At 54.9% G+C, this 20,425-nt stretch overlaps 1 protein-coding gene across 6 annotated transcripts; it reads right to left on the reverse strand.

Annotated features, from left to right (window-relative positions):
• Nucleotides 1-4,979: 4,979 nt before the first annotated feature.
• IFFO1 (intermediate filament family orphan 1) lies at nt 4,980-15,551 on the reverse strand. Of its 6 annotated transcripts, none has more exons than XM_072925917.1 (9): nt 14,594-15,551; nt 9,707-9,767; nt 9,528-9,623; nt 9,154-9,294; nt 8,055-8,239; nt 7,468-7,576; nt 6,672-6,764; nt 6,362-6,492; nt 4,980-5,748 (listed from the first exon to the last, which is right to left on the reverse strand). In XM_072925917.1, the coding sequence occupies exons 1-9, from the start codon at nt 15,280-15,282 to the stop codon at nt 5,646-5,648; spliced, it is 1,608 nt and encodes a 535-aa protein (XP_072782018.1). In that variant the 5' UTR covers nt 15,283-15,551; the 3' UTR covers nt 4,980-5,645. The 6 variants fall into 6 exon arrangements, with proteins under 6 accessions (XP_072782018.1, XP_072782009.1, XP_072782002.1 ...); XM_072925908.1 differs by having other exon boundaries at nt 6,672-6,767; XM_072925901.1 differs by having other exon boundaries at nt 7,456-7,576; nt 14,594-15,550.
• Nucleotides 15,552-20,425: the final 4,874 nt, after the last annotated feature.

Below are 20,425 nucleotides of genomic sequence, written 5' to 3' on the forward strand. Positions count from 1 at the left end.
ATGTTTGGCTATCAGTTCTAGAGTGAATATGACTTTTAACATCACTTGTAAAGCAAATTCACAAAGGCTCTTGCCTATTCCTTTATCCAACAGGTTAGACTGATCTAGCAGTTGTACCATATGGCTGCGACCCTTAAAAATATCAGCTAACTACAATTCTTCCTACCCTGATGATTTCTATTTCCTCTTGCACTTTGCCCAGATGCAGTCTGCTCTCAAAACTGGAAATGCTGCCTCTTCCCATCATGTTGTGACATTTGTCCAGCTTGATCATGATGACTTTACCATCACTCCTAGCATTAATCACCATGTGCAGTGGCTTGCCTGATGTTTTCAGGAGCCTGTCCATGCATCATCCAGGTGCATTTCCAATGAGACAGTACCTCCACCATGTTCTGCATTAATTCCAACCTCTCCTCTTCAAAGGAGGTTTCTTCCCTGTAGCCAGAGTGCTTGACCCTACTTGGTCATCACCTGTGAGTTCTGGGGCATCCTACGTCACAGGTACCTGAGACACAGCAACGATAAATGTATAAAGAGTATGGCCAAAAGTAAAAGGCTTAGGAAAGTCAAGCTTCCAGATCAAATGGAGAAACAACAACTTTCTATGCAGCTTTGTCCTCTCCTAACTCTTGACTAAAAAACATGATAAATAAAATAGTAGCACAGGTTAGCTGGAATCCAATGGTGTTCTGGTGAAGGCTGTCAGCATCACATTTAGGTCCATCCAAGGAATCCTGATATGGGGAAAGCAAACTCATGCCACCGCAAATCATGTGGGATGAGTGACAAAGTGCCTCCAGCAGAAGGCTGCTGGGTGGAAAATACAGGACCTTGACTGACTCGACAGACAAGTCAGACTCTTGCAGTGATATGATCTAAAAGAGATGGCATCCAGGAATGAGTGAAGGGAGGGTGCAGGTTCACTTAACACAAGGACGAAGATGTGAGCTACTCAGTGGTTAGGTTTCCTGAAGCCTCTGAAGCAAGTAAAGCACCATCCCACACTCATGCGGTCAGGTGCAAGGAAAGTGATGCTCCCCACCCTCTCGGTGGGAACATCTGCTAGTATTCATCAAGAAATCCAGTGGGCCTGGTCAGAATCCCAGAATGGGTAAGGTTGGAAGGGACTACACCACTGGAGTAATCTGGTCTCAACCCCTCTCCTCAAGCAGGGTCATCCCAGACCACATGGGACAGGATTACCTCCAGACGGTTCTGGAATACCTGCAGTGAGGGAGACTCCACAACCTCTCTGGGTAATCTGCTCCAGTGCTCAAACACCTGCACAATAAAGTTCTTCCTTTGTTCAGGCGGAACCTCCTGTGTCCCAGTTTCTGCCCGTTGTCTCATGGAAGCCTGGCTCCTTCCTCTGACACTCAGCTTGCGGATACTTATGGACATTGATGAGGTCCCCTCTCAGACATCTCTTATCAAGGCTAAACAGGCCCAGCTCCCTCAGCCTTTCCTCATGAGGCACTTCCTCACCTAATGGTCTTCATTCCCCTTTGTTAGACCTGCTCCAAGAAATCCATGTCTCTTGTGGATGGAAGAGCCCAGAACTGGACACGGCACTGCAGATTTACCTCACCAGGCTGAGTGGAGCCTCACCTCCCTCACCCTGCTGGCAATGCTCTTCCTAATGCATCCCAGGACACCACTGGCTACTTGGCCCCCAAGACACACTGCTGGCTCATGGCCAGCGTCTTGTCCACATCCCCAGGTCCTTCTCTTCAGAGCTGCTTCCCAGCAGGTCAGCCCCCAGCCTGTGCTGTGGGACATGGGGTTATTTTTCCACGCACGTAGGAACCTGCATTTGCCTTTGCTGAATTTCAGAAGGTTCCTCTCTGCCCATCTCTCCAACCTGTCCCTCTGAAGGGTTGCACAACACTCTGGGGTACTGGCCACTCCTCCCAGCTTGGTGTCATCAATGAACAGGATAAGGAAGCATCTACCCTTCATCCAAGTCATTGATGAGAAAGTTAAACAAGGATGGGCGTGGTACTGAACCCTGTGGGACACCACGTGTGGCAGGCCTTCAGCTAGACCCTGTGCCACTGACTATGACCCTCTGGGATCAGCTGTTCAGCCAGCTCTCAATCCACCTTGCTGTCCACTCATCCAGTCCACACTTCCTAAGTTTGTCTACGAGGATCTTGTGAGAGACAGTATTGAAAGCCTCACTGAAGCTGAGTCAGACAACATCCCATGCTCTGCCCTCATCCATCCTCATCCAGGTAGCTGTCTCATGGTAGAAGGCAATCATGTTGGTCAAGCATAATCTGCCTTTAATGAATTCAAGCCAACTCTCCTGCTCACCTTCTTGTATTCCAGGCTTAGAGATAACCTCCAGAATGAGGTGCTCCATCACCTTGCTGGGATTGAGGTGAGACTGACTGGTTTCCTGGGTCCTCCTTCTTGGCCTCTTTGAAGAATGGGGTGACATTTGCTTTCTTCCAGGTCTCAGGCCCCTCTTCTGATGCCAGACCTTTCAAAGACAACCACTATGGTATTTGCTAGCCCCTCAGCATTGTGGATGCATCCCTACAAGGGCCATGGATTTGTGGATATCCCATTTCCCTAGCTGATCTCTAAGCCAATTCTCCTTGCCCAAGGGAGAATCTTCCTTCTAACATTCCTGAGGGGTAAGAAGCTGATGAACCAGTCTGCCTAAATAGCCAATGGGGAGACCTTATTGCAAGTCCAAAGATATGATCCTAAAATGATAGTCTTGGACAAATGTTCAAGAGGTCAGCACTCAGCAGCCACAGTCCTGAGCTGGATGCTGGCAGAGAGACTGCCCAGACGCATCCTGCCATGGAACCCCATTCAGTCTGTGCTCAGACTGCTCTTGGGCATAAAACATTCACATTAATGCACCGACACTGAGCGAGACAGGCCTTGATACTGCTCCCTGAGCAGGCAGAGCCGGAGGTGTCCTGGAAAAAAGGTGACATTAGGGACTCAAGAAGCAACACAGCACTGCGTAGTTCCTAGACATCACAGTTCCCAGCAGCCTGCATGTGGAGAAAACCAGGCTCCACACTCCCCAAAGAATGAAAAAGAGCCCACAGAGAAGAACTCCATAGATGGAGGGACCACATCTGATTTCAGCATCAAAGATGTGGGGTCACCACTGCTGGACAGGTAGGTGGCCCAGCTAACACCGGGGGCCCTTCCATACTGAGGAATTGCTGAGGCAAAGGATCCATGCCACATATCCTGCCAAAGAAATCCTGGAGGCTGTCAGACTGGTGGGGGAATAGAGCTTCTTGCTGGCGATAACAATTCACCAGGGAACAGCAGATATCTGGGTAGCAGAGATTTTCGGTTCCACTGCACGTGGAGTCCTGGCAGGCAGTGGGGACCAGGGTCACCATGTGTCCTGGGACACGGGTGTCTAGCACCTGCTGTTCCTCTGGGCAATGACTGCTCAAGGCAGAGATGTCAGTCCTTCTGCGCTTCACTCCTGAAATCTCTCAGGGTATGTACTCTGCAGCCTTGTGCGTTCCTTAAACAGTACCAAGGCAAAGGTATGCATGTCCCGGATTATGCACAGGGGAAGCCAGAAGTTGTCAGCCACTTACAGAACTCTCCACAGGAGAGAAAGGACAGAAAACAGTGCAAAGATGCCTACAGGAAAGGGGATTTGCATGAAACTGAAGAGCCTCCAGACAGGATAGGAAGTGACCCCTGATCTACCGTGTGTGTGAGGCATCATCACTTGAAAGTAGAAAGCTGAAATAGTAAAATATTTCCTCTGGATTTAGCACTTTTAGGTGGAAAAATAAAGAGGGAAGAGGGAAAGAAATGGAAACAGTTGAACAAGGTGGCATAGAGGCGAGGGCCATGGCAGGCACTGAGGCACACACCTCCCAGCTACCCACACACCCACAGGCAGCCAGGGCTTCTGCTGCTTCCCAGCACCCTGCTGCTCCCGTGGAACACTTTCCCAACTTCCTGCAAGACGTGAAGATGGCAGTCAGGAGCTGCAGCAGACAACAGGCTGAGGAACTGCCATTCCCCAGCATCAGCAATGCTCCACCTGCACCCTGATTTCCTGTTTCCTGCTCAATTCTTCTGCCATTTGCAGGGACTCGCCTCCCTGCCTGCTCTAACCAGCTCAGCCCCTGCTGAAATGCCAACACATGCCTTAACACATTGTGCAGGCACGGGCAGAGCACCTCACCCTGCCCAAACACAGACGCTGTGGTGCAGTGCATGGATGCCACAGCACTCCCACCTCAAGCACCAGCAGCATCAGCCACCCAGGCCACACCTACACAGAGAAACTCTTGTGCATCCCTCAGCCCCCATTTGACCTTCCATACCTAATCTTAGCGATGATCCAAAAACTCTACTGTCATGTACCTTCTCTTCCCTTCCGTACCTTTAGTGGGAAGCATTTTTTCTCCAGAGCTTCACCCGCCTTGGCTGTGCAGGCTGTGTCCACTTCTCAGTGATCACACTGCCTCTCTGGAGGCTGCTCGCTCCCTGCTGACACCCTGCCAGCCCCCAGCCTCCCGTCACCATCACCAGAGGAGCAGGTGCTGCAGCCAGCCAGGAAAATGCCACAGGAGATGGTGGGACAGGGGATCCCCCACTGCAATTGCACTGAAGTGGATATGGGATTGAGGGCAGGAAGGAAGGTGCTCTGGGATGCCCTGGTGTGGGAGAAGAGGCCAGGAAACAGGAAGAGGTTCACAAGCCAGGATCAGTTCCATTTTCAATCCTTCAACCTCTGCATTGATGATGCTCCAGGTTAAAAACAAGGCAGCCCATGCAGCACCAGTGCCTGTTGAGAGCCAGTGGCTCTAAGCACAGGGATCTCACCACTGTCCCATCTGCCAGTCCCACCTGGCACGCCCAAGGGATGGGACTCCCATGGGGAGACCCACTGATGTGGGCTTGGGGTCTGATGGATGACAGCCCCGCCTCGAGCCACGCGTGGTACAGGGAGAGCCCACACCCAGCCAAGCTGTAGAAAAGGAAACTGTCCCATTTAATGACCTCGCCCCCGTAACACAGACGTGAGCGCACCGCCGGCGGGCGGCAAAGCAAAGTGCACAGTGAGCGGGACTCAGCCCCTGCCCCGGAGAAGGCGTGGCAGGGCTGGGGTTGCCCGGCACGGCGTGGGGACCAGCCAGGCACCGGCCAGCAGCAAGGACAGGGAGAGCCCCGGGCTCGGTCCAGTTGGCACCAGTGTCAGGTCCAGTTTGCAGGGAGGTACGGCTCTCGTTCGGCTCCGTGTAGCGCAGGGAGGGCAGGGGCAGGTCAAGTGCACCAGGACGGAGGCCAGAGGAGGTGGGTCTGGGGGCGCCTGGGAACATGTCCTGCAGAACGCCACCACGGCAGGTTTGGAGCCTCCCCGCCCGAACCACAGTTTAACCAAAGCAGGGAAAGGGAATAGAGAAGGGGCTGAAGGCAGAGCAGCCCGGGCAAGGGCCCTCAGGTCTATCTAGCTATTCCCATTTGCAAGGTATCCGGTGAAGGGGTGTGTGGGATCTGCCAAGCACCCCAAAATGGGAGTGAGCCTGGGCGACAGACGTTTACCAGCAGTTCCACGTCCCTGACAGTCTCTCCCAGGTGTGACTCAGGCAACCCCGTGCCAGGAAGGGGGTCCGAGGGAGCCGGGCCTCCCCTCATTATCTGATGGAAGCGTCGCTGGGGGGATCACGGTCAGATTCCTCGCTCTCCTCATTCGGGGCCGACTCGCTGTTGGAGGTCGGGGTGAAGGCAGGAGACTTTCTGCAGAGAACAGTAAAGGGCAGTAGTCATAGCATCACCCAGAGGGAGGGAAAGGACCCAGTTTGGTGTGGGCAGAGATCACCAGAGCAAGAAGGAGAGAAGCTGAAGTGCCCCTTTGGGCATGTGTATGTCTGCAGGAATGCCTGGGTGCTGGGAGGGTGTTCCAGAGGACACCATTCCATTCCAGAGCAAGAAGCAGAGCTGGGGGAGATACTGGAGGGGCCTGCCCAGAGCACAACCTTGACAAGGTGTGTAAGGCTAGGGGTCTGTGGAAGTCCACCACAGGGCTCCCCAGCCTGGAGCCACTCTGGCTCCAAAGGCCTTTGGGGACTTACACGATGTCCCTGCACAATGGAAGCTCCTCTCTCTCTCAGAGATCTCGCTTCATGTGTCAGAAGTGACTCCTGTGTGTCAAAAAGGTCAAAAGTGACCTTCTGCAGAGGCAGCACCATGACCTGTGTGGAGGCCAGCCAGGAGTTCAACAGCCTCTGGGAACTGCCCTCTCTCCACATGAGGGCAGGGCAGGAGTTCTACCATGTCCTTCAGCTCCCTCTCACCACACCCTGGCTTCAGACCCAGAGCACGGTGTCCTGGCTCTCCTGCTGGAGCTCACCTGTCCCCAGACTGGGTGATGAGCCGCCGGCAAGTCTCCATCTGCACATCCAAGCCTCGCTTCATGCTGCACATCTCCATGTACTCGTGGAGGTGCCGGTTCATGTCATTTTTGGCTGTAGCCAGTTCCAGCTGCTCAAGGGAAACAGTGCAAAGATGATCCCAGGGCACGTGGTGGGCATGGCCAGACCGAGGGCGGTCACCCACATTACCAGTGACTGCTCCAGCATTGTGTCTCCCTCCCCCAGGGACTCACTCCCCCATCTCACACCCTTCTGTGCCACCCCTCCCCCATTTCTTCCTTCTCCCACCTCTATTTGGTCGATGGTTTCTTGGTACTCCTTCTCACGGCTCTTGAACAGTGACTCTGTGTCCTTGATCACCTTCTCCAGGCTGTCATCCTGCTGCTGAGGAGAGCAGACAGCAGGTTTAGAGGCAGGGAAGCGTCCAACATGAGGAACCAAAGGCAAGAGAGAGACAAATCAGAGAAAGAACTGGCAGCACAGGGAAAAGAGGAAGAAATATATACAGTGTAGTACAAATAAGACAGGAGTCAGTCTTGTCAACATGGACTTGAGAGACTCAGGACTCGCCACACTGGGCAGTGACCACATCAGCCCAAATAAGTCCAGCATTGCACTGAAGATTTGAAGAGCACAGACCATTCCCAAGCATGACACATCCCCGGGGGCTGCCAAGGGCCAAAGATCTGGAATGACAAGGGCTTTGGCAAGACACCAAGGCCCCTCTTCAGGCAGTTTTGCTGCACAGTGGGTAGGTGGGCTGGAGAACATGAGCAAGAATCACCAGACACCAGCCCAGCCAGAGGAAGTGTTCTGTTCTGGATGGGCTGTGGCTCTCCCCACGTGTGCACCCAGCCCTCAGCACATCCCTCAGGCTACAGGTCCCTGGCCTGTCTCTAAAAAGGAGACCTCGACAGGGATGCTGTAATGTATTCATGCAGAAAAGCATCCTGTACCAGCCTGCAAAGGGAAAGGGGCTGAAATCTGGTCTTTGAGAGAGCATCTTCCCAGGCTCAGGCAGGATCAAGCATCCCAACCCAACAAGACCTCAGGGCCCTGTCACCACCGTTACCTCCCCCTGCACCTCTGCGGCTGCAATGGCATATCCAGAGAAGTCCTCCCAGAGGAGCAGCGTTTCTTCTGTCTCCTCCCACGTGAGGCTGTCACAGTCATCCTCAAAGTCATATTCCCTCCTGGGCACAAGGGAACAGCACGTCAACACCCAGCAGGAGAGCACAGCAGGCAGGGGGCTGTGTCACTGCCAAAGCCTTGCACCCGCTCACGGGCAGGGCTGCAGCTCCTGGGAGTCTGGTTAGGGTGAACTCAGGTGTGCCCAAACCCAACAGCTGATGGGAAGGGGTTGGCCTTATGGTCATGAACCCCAGCAAATCCAGGCACAGACTCCCAAAAAACAGGAGGAGGGCAAGAGGAGGGGAGCTGGACCAGCTCCCACTCTTAGCACAGGTGGGCTCAGGTCCCCCAAGGGGTCATTGCCACTGTGCTACAGAGCACAGGGCGACCATTCTCCACAGCAGCATCTCTCATCTCGCCCTCACCTGGGCAGGGAAGCCACAGACCACCCTTGCCCTCCCCATCCCAGGACCAGCAGGCAGCCTGGCGCTGGAGCCTGGCTCGACACCACGGGCAGAGGTGCAGAGCAGCCGCACTCACAGCTGGTTCAGCATCCTCTGCATTTCCTCATTGATACTCATGGCCGTGGTCTCGTCCTCCTCCTCCTCCTCAGGCTTCCGGGAGGCATCGCTCTCCGACAGCGAGGTGTCCTCGTCGCTGACCTGCTTGCGCTCCCGCTTCCGCCCCACCGAGGCTGGGACCTTAACGGGAGACAAGTGCAGAGACTACAGAAACGAGGCCGGGTCCGAGGGCAGGAGCAGGTAGTTGGGAGGAGATGGAGGGGAAAGGAATGGTGGAGGGACAGAAAGGCAGGGAAAGAGAGAAAGACAGAAAGAAAAGAAGGAAGAAGAGAGAGAAAGAGAGAGAGAGAGAGATGGGCTCATTATGATCAGGTTAAAGATGGTTGCAATGGATAAAACATGGTTTTAGCATTTTCTAAAATTAAAACTAAGCAACTAAAGATGGAATCTATGAATTTGATGAGAAAAAAAACAACATGGTTTTAACTGTAGAAAAACTCAAATCGCCCACCACCCCAGTCCAGAGACAGGGAAACACAGTGACACAAACAGGAAAAAAGAGACAGTCTGAAAAAGGTGAAATATGTCAATATTTATAGGCCGACCTTTTTAAAAGAAAGTTTAAAATATTTAAAATTTCTCAACTGAATGGAACTAACCAGTTGCTTCTGTAGGGACAAAGAGCAAGACAGAAAGGCAGCAACATCCAGAAAGAGAAAAGAGACAGAGACAGAGAAGAGAGACAGAGAGAAGATGACGGAGAGGGGAAGGGAAAGGAAAGAGATGGAGTTAGAGACAGACACTCAAGCAACTTGTCTCCCTCCAGCAGCTGTTCCCCTAGCACTGTGGGGTCCCCGGGCCCAACACAACAGGTCAGCAAGAGCTTGGGGGGGACTCTTGATCTCCAAAGCAACATCTGAAGCTTTCCACCTCCACTCTGTGCCCTTTTGCCTGGTCTTCCCGAGAGAGACAGACAGCAAGGGACAGCAAGGAGCAAGGGAGAGGGTGACCAAGCGTCTCCCCTAGCAGGGGGCTGGTGTTGTCTCTTCTACCTCCTTTGGGATCTCTCCTCCCCAGAGCTGGTGGCTGAGTCGGGAGCAGCAGCGGGCGCTTCTCACCTGAAACATCTTGATCATGTCCTCGCAGTTGCGCTGCTGTGCCACATCACACAGCTTGGCAGTGATGTCGATGCGACGGCAGATGTCCATGTCCACCTTCATGGCCTTCTCCTGGATCTTGGTGTCCAGCTCCGTGATGTTCTGAACCCACGGCACCACAGGAAGGGGACAGGGGAGGAATATTACACAAGATGGCAATCGATGCCCCCACATTCCTCCTCATGCAGGACCGCTCCCACATCCCTGCTTTGCTCACTGCACCCCAGACCAACCCTCTGTGGCTGGATGGGCCCCACCAAGGAACTGCTTTTCTACACGGGCACACCATGTGGGTAGGACACTGCTGTGGAGTTGGAGGGGGATTAGGGACTCACATTGCTCATCAGTCCCTTGAAGACAACAAGCTCTGCCTTGAGCTGCTCCACCTTCATGGCCAGCTCCTCCTGGCAAGCTTCGGCCTCCTGGGCTTCCTGCGCCGGGGGGAGAGAGATGGGTAAATCGGCAGCAGTGTGGGGCAGCTGGGGTGCAGAAAAGGGGGAACAGCAAGGCTCACCTCCTGCAGCTCAGTCACCCGGTCCTGAAGCTGGACACGCACCGTGTACTCCTCTTCCCATCTAGGGAGACAAACGCTGGTCAGATCCCATCGGCCTCGCCTCGCTGGCTGCCAAAAGGAGAGGACGGAGCGGCAGCTGCTCACCCCAAAGCTATCCGGGAGCGGGGGATGACAGCACCGGGGCGGGAAGGAGAACGTGCCCAGGAATGCATGGCCTCTTGTTTTCAGGGATGGCAGCTGCCAAGCCCATCGGCCCCCCCGGGCACAAACGCTGCCCCACCACGGCCGCCCTGCCATGGGGGGAGCTGGGGACACCGACCGCAGGCTCTGCACGGCAGCTGAGCGGCACGCCGGGGCTGGCCCACGGCCTGCCACAGCCCACCCGCCTCTCCACCTGCCCCTGAGCCCCACAGCCCTGGGTCACAGCAGCCCCAACCCCCAACAACGGGTCTGCAGATGTATTGCAAAGCTGCCCCCACCTGCACCGCTTTTGCGACCACGTTTGTGTGTCTGCGGCGTTGCAGTTCAGGCTGTCCAGAAGCACAAACCTGACCTTGACCAAACCACCTCACAGTGTGAGTGACCATGATGTGCATGAAGGGCTGCTCTTCTGCCTGTCCCAGTGCAGAGGGCTGCCCTGGGCCAGGCCACGCTGCCTGGGCAGGGGCACAAGACCCCTTAGAGCTCCACTGCTGCCTAACAGGCTGGATTAAGGAACATTGTGTCATCCCACAAGGAAGCAGGATGGATTGTGCCACTTTATGCCAGGCTGTCTGGTGGGTATTGGGCTCTGCAGCTTTGCAAAAAGCAGAGCTGCAAGGCAACCAGCCTTGCTGTGCAAAGACACATCCCATAGCAATTATTATATTATATTTCACTGCATGAGGTCAACCTCTTGGGTCTCGCTGCAGTGTTGGCCCAGCCCACGGTCTGTTGGGAGGCCATCAAGTCCTACAGCTCTTGGCTAAATGAGGATCCCATAGAGCAAGGAGTTGGCATGTGCTGCGGTGCAGCATGGGGCAGGGCTGCTGCATTCTTACCCAGCTCCTGGCTCTTCTGGGAGAGACAGATTTTTCTGAGAAAGCGAGATCACTCCGGGATAGCAACCAGAGCTGGGCTCTTCCCGGTGCTGTGAGGTCTGGTTTCTATTTAATGCCTGCAAGCACCAACACAGACACTGTGACTCTGCACAAGGATATGAAAAATCTCTCCTCTCACTTACCCACACCAAGTTTGAACAATAAATCCTAAGGTCTAGGAGGCCAGAATGCATATGAAAAGCCCTTACATTTGTTATCTCAGAGTATCTGGACAATCTGACTACGTGGGAGAGCCCTGGCTTGTGAATTTCTAAGCTCTTAAAGCTAGCAATGCTGCTCCTTACTCAAACAAGGACAAAAGCATGCACTCCTGTTGGTGTTGGATCCATACCACAGCTTCAGAAGAGGAATCAAAGATTGTTCCCATCCCTTTGGGGAAAGAGAGATGATGGGAAAAGAAAGGAGAAAGTTAAAGGTAGAATTTCCCTTATATGGGAACTGCTCAAACAAAGCCTCCCTCCCCAGGGACAAAAACGCCTTCCACCATAATAAAAAAAATTTCAGCATCTTTCTTGGTGTGGCACTGCCTCTTTTTTGGTCCCCGCCTCCCTCTGGGTCTCTATATAGCCCAGACTCACTGGGGACGTAAAGCACAGCTGCAAATCCTGCTAGGAGCTCATTTCACACCAATGCTGTGGAAGATGACAGCAGGTCACACACACACTGGCTTAAAAGGCAGGAGAAAAGAGGGACAAATCCCCCCACCAGGGACAAATCCGTGCACCCGTCCACTGCGAACCTCTCTCCCTCATCTCCTGCCTGGCTCCTTCTCCCCTGCTCCCTCCTGCAATGCACCACTCCTAATAATAACCTGCCTGCAGCACTGCGCCCGCCGCCAGGTCGCTGCCAGCTGGAAGCAAGGCTGCCCCGCACAACCCCAGGGCCAGCGGTGCACCAAGGGCACAGGGGAGGTGCCCCCTGCACTGCTGCAAAGCAACAACCTGCCCAAAGGCAGACAGCCAGGGCAGCAGGGTCCCAGCTGCACGCAGACCTGACCATCTCCTTGCCAGCTAGGGGACAGCTCTCCCAAAGCCAGGGACATGGAAAGATGCAGTGCCGTCCCTGCCAGATGCGTCCCTCAACAAGTTCACTTAGAAAAATCAACAATGCCCCCATCTTTAAAAATCCTGCTCACTGCAACAGGCACTTACCCCATCCTGCAGGGTCAGTGCACACCAGGGCTTTGGGCTGCTTGGGGCCCGAGGCTCCATTTATCCCCCCTCTTGCCACATCTGAACTATGCTGGAGCTCACCTCAGTGGGGATGACCCTGCAGCCTGGCACAGCTCCTCAGAGGGCAATTACAACAACAAAATACTTCTTGAAGCATTTTAATAAACAAGAGGGCTTATAAGAATGATGGAGAGACTTTGTACCAGACCTTTTGCCTGCAGTGACGAGAGGTGAAGGTTTTAAACTGAAAGGAGGCAGGTTTAGATTGGACATAAGGAACAATTTTTTATGATGGTGGTGAGACACTGGAGCAGGTTGCCCAGAGAAGTTGTGGATGGCCTATCACTGGAAGTGTTCAAGGTCAGCACTTTGAGCAACCTGACCCAGTGAAAGCTCACAGCAGGGAGATAGGACTGGGTAACCCCTAAAGGCCTTCTCCAACCCAAACCATTCTGTGACTCTAACACAGTGTGTTGTAGCACTGCCCACTCCACACCTCCAGTGTGTCCTTGCAACATCCAGGATAAGAACTACTTGTGAATACAAGTACTAGGTGTAGCAGACAGCACAAACCTGATGAGACTCCCAGATCCCCAGCACTTTGCAGGTTTGTGTGATATTCACAGGCACCCTTTGCCCCTAGCCAGGCCACCTAATTTCAGTCTGCTCCTCCCAAGTGCAGCCCCTGTGAGCCTCTCTCCTGCTGCTGCAATTATTCTCATCCTTCCCTACAGCCCCCAGAGCATTCCTGGATCCCCGATTTGAATTTCAGACCCTGTGTATCCAGAGAGAAGCTCCTGCTGCACTGCTCCAAATGCTGTGGGGTGCACAGCAGCAATGCTGTCCTGATAAAAGCACAAGCTCCAGCACCCAAACCATGGGTAAGAGAACTGGGAAGTCCTGTGTTAATATGGCCTCTTCCATCTGTCTCCAGGCAGGTGGCAAAGGCATGACACCAGCTGCACTGTCCCCATGGCAGATCACAGCCCACCAGGAAGAGAACTCTCAACTCCCAAGCGACGTTGGTGTCAGCCCCCAGCATGGAGAAGGGTGTGGAAATTGAATCCTTCTGTCCCATTCCCCTGTTTGGGACCTGGCTGTACCCGTCAGAAAGTTCCCAGTGCTGAATAGGGTCTGGGGGTGGGGTCTGCTTTCCCCCAGCTCCTGGTAACACACACCAAAAATAGACCCCACCAATAACAGTGGCTCATAGCAGCTTGTGGTGCCCCTCCATCTCACCCTCAGCAGTCCCTCTGTCAACCCCTCTGCAGCCTTCCCTGAAGCTCACTTGCCAGAGCAGGACAACTCTGAAAAGCCCTCCATTCTCCCAAAGTTTCAGCAGCACCAACAAACACAACTTGGTCCTCTCTGGCTGACCCACTTTGAGTGTCAAGCTTTCTTGGCCAAAAAATGGGATCCAGCTTCCCACTCTCTGATCTGAAAATGCAATGCAAGGAGTGCTTCTCCTCTCTGGAGAAGGACCCTGACCACTGGCTTAATCATAAAAGGCCTTAGGTACCTGCAGCAGTTGGTGGGAAAGAAGAGATGCCAACTTTTCCTTTCCATGTGCCTTGCTCAGTGCCTCCAGAGCATCTGACAGGCAAGTTTGCCCAGCCTAAGCCTTATAAAGCCGAAAGCATGAGGTGTCATCTTGGACCCCAGCCTCAATCTTGGCACTGTGGCCGTGCAGAACCGGTGGGTGGCACAGCCCCCGTGGGGAGTTGGGCGTGGAATCACAAACTTTCTAACTGCGTCCAAAGTGCCATAACGGGACTTCTGAAAAAACCCCAATGCACTGGCTGGGGTGGTGTCAGTCCCCAGCCCTGTGCTCTGACCCCGCAACGCCAGCCCAGCCTGATCTCATCCTACGTGCGGATCTGGGGGCAGCCTCGGAAACTGGCCGGACACAAAAGCACCGGCGGCCACCCTGCACGGGAAAGAAGAAGCGGCCAAGAGATTAGCTTTGCATTCTGCTTCGCCCTTCTCCAAGGCACGTGCCAAGCCACAGCTATTTTGGGTCGGGAGGAAAGCCCCCGAGGAGTGGGGTGTCCTGCCTCGGCTCTCTGCTGCTGAGGGGCCAGCTGGAGAGCGCTGGAGAGGGAAAGGGCCTAGGAGAGGCCAGCCAACCTGCTGAGGGGCTCCTCGACACCTTCTGACACATCCAGAGAACTCCTTCCTTCCCAGCAGCTTTCTCCTATCCAAACCCACTCACTGCTGCACGTCCACCTTCCTGAGCTACTTTCAGGCTGCTCCTCCTTCTTGAGTACTTCCAGATCCCCCTGGTTTTAAAACACAGCTCCTGGGTTATTCCTTCCCTGCCTGGAAAAGCGTTTCTAGTCCCTCATGCCAGGTTGGTAAGATGGAACAAGGCTCAACGAACATCCCGAGGGGGTTCGCACACCAGGCGGCAAGGGAGGAGACCCAGGCACAAACCAATGCTTTCAGGAGTCCACATTTTTCCTCATGCTGCCTGTGCTCCCGAGAAGTCTGGCCAGGACTGTCGCCTTCCCTCCCTGCTTGCCCCTCACATCGCCCACCGGACAGAGCCCTGCAGGCGATAGTTTCGGTCCCGGGGAATGCCGCCGGTGCCCCTCGCTCCCGCCGCCCCTTCTCACCTGCGCTTGTACTCGTCGCGCTCCCTCTTCACCTTGGCCAGCACGTTGTAGAGGGCTCGGATCTCGGGGGTGATGGTGTCGATCTGCACTCCCACCCCGTCGGGGTGAACCCAGGAGACGCCCGGTCCCTGCACCAGGGTGGTCTCGGGCCCCGGGCCGAGCCGCCGGGCTTGCGAGAAGGACCAGATGGTGCCGGGCATGAAGCGGGAGCCGGCGGAGAAGGCGGACGGCTGGCCGGGACCACCGGGGCGGGAGCCGGGGGACCCCAGCGCCCGGGCCGAGCCCAGCCCCAGCCCCAGCCCCGGCCCCAGCCCGAGCCCCAGGGTGCGGATGGGACCCACGAAGCCGGTCTGCACCGCCTGGTCCCGGCGCGGGGGCCCGCGGCCGCGGCCGCCCGCCCCCTCCTCCAGCGCCTGCTGCAGCTGCTTCTCCAGCTGCCGGTTGCGCCGCTCCAGCTCGTGGACCTTGGCCAGGAAGCAGCGGAACCGCAGGTTCAGCGTCTTGAGGACGCTGATGTTGGAGCCCAGGTCGTTGCGGAGGGCCATGGCGGCGGGCGGCGCGGGGAAGGGGCCGGCGGGCGGCTCCCCGCCCAGGGGCTCGGCGGCGGCCGGCGGCGGCAGCTCGGGGCCCGCCAGCCCCTGCTGCTCCTGCGGCAGGAGGAAGAGGTTGGGGCCGAAGAGCGGGTTCATGGCGGCGGCGGGACGGGGCGGGGGGATGCGCCCGGCCGGCCCCGGCGGCGGGGGCGCGGCTTCCGCTGCGGCGGGGATGCGGCGGCGGCCGCCCAGAGCCGCCCCCGCTCCCGCCCGTCCCCGCCGCCGGTCCCGGGCGGAGCGAGCAGGAGAGGGAGCGCCGCAGAACCTCCCTTTCCCCCGCCGGGCCCCGTCTCTGCCCCGCCGAGGGGCGGCTCGGCCTCCCCGGAGGGTTTCGGGGCGCCCCGGGGCGAAGGGACGCGGCCCGGTCCAGCAGGATTCCCCGGAGGGAAGTCCCTCTCCGGCACCGCTAGCTGAAGCCCCGCCTGCTACTGATTTCCGTAACTAGCCCAGCCGCAGCACACGGTGCTTCTGTCTCCTTTTTAATATTTTATTCCTTTTTCTTTTTTTGGCATAGACTTTAGTGCTTGCCCGGAGCTGCCCCCCTTAAAGAGGGCATAACTTCTCCTCTGCACCCCAAACTCTCTCGTTATCCCCTCTCTCGAGCCCCCCAGCACAGCCCTGTCCCTGCCGTGCCAGCAGCCCGCCTACGGGGAGCTGCCGCTGGACAATGGCGAGCCAGCGGGCAGAGGGGGCTGTGTGGGGGCAGCCGCTCAGATACCATGCTTGGCTTGCAGCCGGCTTCCTCCTTCCTTGTTCGCGAAGCAGCCTCGGGCCTTGTTTCATGCCCATTATTTCAGCCTGCTTTAGGTCATTCCCTCTTACCCCGACCTCAGGTGAATTGTGCAGAAAGCGCTGGCGTCGCCCCTCACCGCATTATCCAGTGGGAGGAGACCACGCACAAACTGATCACTACATACATATTTTATGGATGTGGACACCTGTGTTCCTTTGCTCTGTGTGTGCTCCTGGCCCGTTCCCCCAGGACTTGAGGAGCTGAGGCGAGTGTGGCACTTGGCAAAGCGGCCTCTGATGTCTCAGCTGAGCCATCAGCAAGGGGTGAGCGAGCAGGGGGCTGGAATTCAAAGAGATGCCAGCACCACACTGCACTGAGCTCTGTGGTAGGAGCTGGGCGTGCTCCAGTGGGGCAGTGTGCTACAGCCCTTCCCTTGGGATCCAGTGCATGGCTCAAGCCACACTGCCAGGAACTCCCTGGCTCCGCTGAGGATGGCCAGCTTTGTGAGCCTTGACTGGGAGTCTGCCTATTGCATGTTCCCTGCTGCTTCTCCTCCAGGACTACAGGTCTCCTCCATCCCTCCATTACTCTTGTGCCATCCTGACCTGGGAGCAGTCCAAATCAAATTTGTTCCCCTTTCCAGCCTTGCTGTGTCCAGCATCAGTTATATCCTGTGGCCTGCCTATCTCCCCTCTCCTGCCCATGACTCAAGGCTCCCCACAGCATTTATGACACTTCCTCTCCCACCAGTAACCATCTGCATCCTCCCTGACACACCCATGACTGCTGGAACTCAACTGCATTTCAGTCCCTCCAAGACTGGCTTTGGAGAAGAAGTGAGGTTTCCTCTTCTAACACCTCCTTTTTAACACTTCTTGAGCAGATGTTCCTTTGCTCTGCCTCTGACTAGGGAGGCTGAGCAGTGGCAAGCAGTGCTTTTGTCCAGGGAGAGGGCAGGAAGGCTTTCCTCATGGGCAGGCAGAAGAGATCCCCAAATTCATAAAGCCAGCTGCAACAGCAGCTGGTAGGGAGAAATGTGCCTGGCAGCAATACTACCAAATAAACACGCAGGAAAAAGAGCAGGACAGATGGACAAGAGGGATCCCAGTCAAGAAGCTTGTTTTGAAGCAGCAGTGACAGTTCCAGCTCTGGAACCTCCCAGCATGTGACCTTCAGCCATCACTGACTCCCTCCTTCCTGCTGCCACAGCCTGCCTGTGTGGCTGGCAGCCCGTGCTTTCTGCCAGCATCCTCCCACTCACACAGCCCTGGTTTTACCCCCCCTGCACCTGGGCCAGCAAGGTCAGAGCAGGGGGATCTGCTGCTGCGTGCAGCCAGTGAAGAGCACAGGCAAGAGCAATGCCACAAAGTGTGCAGCAAGTGCTTTCCCAAGCTCTGCTTGTCCTGCTCCTGTCCAGCTGGGGAAACCCAGCCAGTGGAGCTGATTAATTAAATGCCAGTAGAGGAAGGCATTGCCATCCATCAGGAAAAGCTTTTTTTACCAGCAGGCCAGCACAGCACTGGAGCAGGTGGTGGGATCTCTGTCTGTGGTGGTTCTTGGGGCTCAGCTGTGCGAATCCAGTGATGTGACCTAGTGCCAGGACAGCCCTGCTTACAGGGACCAGGCTACAGACCTCCAGCACCTCTTCCCACCAACACTCCTGCTGCCTCCTGGACAGGAGACACTGTGGGCCCTCCTTTTTTCTTTAACTTCCCATGCTTGGGATACTTGCTGGGGTAAAGGATTCCTACTGATGCAGACTGGGGCAAAGAGCCAACTTGTTCTACTTATTCCTGCAGAAGCCCAGGAACTAAAGACAATCCTGCTACCCAGGGGACCACAGCACTTCTCCTCCGGGCCTCAATCTCACTGCAGCACAACAGCTCCTTCTCCTCACCTTCCCCTCTTGGTTCACCTGGCACTTCTCCAGACCCTCGCACTGCTCCTGCTCCCAGTTTATCAGCTCAGGGTCAACAGTGGCACTGCTGGGCTGCAGCTGCTGACATGCAGAGCTGCTCATTAAAGCTCTTAAAATCATACCTGTAGCCAATGTGAAAAAAAGACACTTACTTGCAAATATGGTGGTATTTATCTTTCACAGATTTTAAGGCCAAGAAAGAAACACTGCATTTTCTGACCCTGTGCAAAACAGACAGCGCAAATGCCTGTAGTTCAGATCAGGTACTTGTGTGGGACTCTGTCCCTAGTTGCTGACAGCACAGTAAAAAGAGATTAAGTCTCTACCACTATCCTCCATGGGCAGAACAAGGTAGGTTCCCCAGGTGGCCACCTCCTATTAAAATCACCTCTCTCCTTTGCATTTGCCCAGCTGTAACATCCATTACCAGGCTGAGATGCTCCTCCTTTCCCAGATCTCAGAAGCTCTTGGTAGCTAACACATCCTCCTTGCAAAGGCACTTCACAGGTCAAACCTGTCCAAATCAGCTCCACAGCTTTCACAGAGGCTGTTTTTGTAAGGCATAGGTCTCCCTGGTGTGTCTGTACCCCATCTCCCTGCTCCTCTTTCCCTCTGAGTGCCTCAATGGTACCTTCTGCCTTGCACAGCACTGCTGAAGAATTTCTGTGTAAACTCTCAAGTCTTCCAACTTCCAAGATTCTCCACTAAAACTGACCCATAAAATTGCTTCTATCCACAACCAGAGGGAGGTGTTGCAATGCACACATAACTTTTGGGCCTAGCAAAGTCATCAGCCCAGTCAGCTGCCTGGATTTGGGTGCAAATGTGGAGAAATTGGTGCAGAGGAGCAGTTGCCAGCAGCGGCTGGGTGATCACCACACTTAACACAAAGAAATGTTCCTGTCTAACAGCAAAGGAGGGAATGAATTTTCTTCTAAAAATATACAAACACCAGTCCAGGGGGGAGTTTTGGAGCCAGGTCTTCATGAGAAGGCACTTCTAGGCAGTACTAGAGCCCGGGACCCAACTGACTTCACCTTCTCAGCAGCTCCCCCCGACTCCATCAGGCAGGTGGGACTTGCAGACATCCTCCTCAGGAGCTCTCCACATCCTCCCTAGCAGGGATGGACAGCCTGGGGGAGCAAGACCCACTGATGGGACTTTGGCCAGTTGTGGATTCAGCCCCTACAAAAGCGTCTGTATCTCTGGGTGTTATGTGCAATGCAGTGTGTGCACGAAGATCCAGATTTCATTCCCAAATCCCTGAAATGTGCAGTGCAGGATTTCAGCCCCTTCCTCCAGATTCAGCCAGGCACGAGGCAGTGCAGCCAGAGGCAGCACGCCTGGCCCGGACAGACATTACAGCACATGACATCACTGGATTCAGTGACTGACCCCCGTTGCTACTGGAGTCTCTTCTCTTTCCATTACACTCTCCTGTCCCCAGAAGTCTTCATTTTCCTTCCTGCACCAGCCAAGGGTGCAGCAGTGCAGGGCTGCCTCCCTCCCGGCGTGCAGAGGGGAGCTGCTGGAGCCTGCAAGCAGGAGCTGCCAGCTGGCTGTTCTTCACTGTGCCCTGGTACGGCTTCTCCAGCAGGCTCCCAGTGTGGGGACAGGACTGCACGCAGCACAGGGGAACAGATATCACGACATCTCTCAACAAGCTTTTCATCTGTGACAGCATTTTTACCCCTCAGGTCTGCTTTCAATCCTTGCTCTGCCTCGGTTCTTGCTTTGCTCTGTCTCAGCTCTTGAAAGCCTCGTTATCAGCAGCTTTCAGATATTACAACACATTAAAGGAAGGTACTGAAAGATGATCCAGCAGTCACATTCTCCAGAAATCTCAGCTTTCAGGTAACAAAAGATTCCCAGAGTAAGAGGCAGCTGCAATCACAAGCCTAATGTGACCAAAGCCTTGTACCAGAATGCAGAGGAAACCACCAAGCTTTGTCCCCAGCTGCTGCATCCCCAGTACTGCCTCTGAAGCTCAGTGCTGGCATTTCAATGTCAGACTCAACATTATCTCTCTGAGCAGTGATAACTGCAACAGCTGAAATCAAGAACGGGAGAGCAAACCACCAAAGAGAGATGAAAATTTATCCCATCTCTTCCCAGCTATAACAAAAGGTTTGCAGGCATGCCAAGTGATTGGAACAATGCTCAGCAAGAGAGTTTTCTTGACACAGTTAAAGCAGCGGTTATTCCTGCATTTCAGGGCTGAAATTCTATCATAATTTGGACATTGCTGGAAGCCAGACTGTTACCTTGGAATCCCAGCCAGGAAAACTCTGTCCCTGCTGATGGGGTTATCAGGATAAACTGGTTCTCAAGCTGAGGCTGCACACTCACATGGTTGCCTCAGCAGGCAGCAGCAACAACATGGGACAGATCAGCATCACTCCCGAAAGGACAGGCCCTGGGCTTAAAGAGGCTTTTGCTGCTTTTCTCACCAAAACTTCAGGTGCATTTGTCCTCTCTGAACATTTCTCAGTTTTACAGTCTTTATGCAGATGGGGGATACTGGCAATGCAGTTTTGAAGCAGCAATTCCTTCCTTTGGGTGCACCTAGCATATATTTAATTATTCTG

The sequence above is a fragment of the Taeniopygia guttata genome, chromosome 1 (assembly GCF_048771995.1).
Source record: "Taeniopygia guttata chromosome 1, bTaeGut7.mat, whole genome shotgun sequence".
Taxonomy (NCBI): Eukaryota; Metazoa; Chordata; class Aves; order Passeriformes; family Estrildidae; genus Taeniopygia; species Taeniopygia guttata.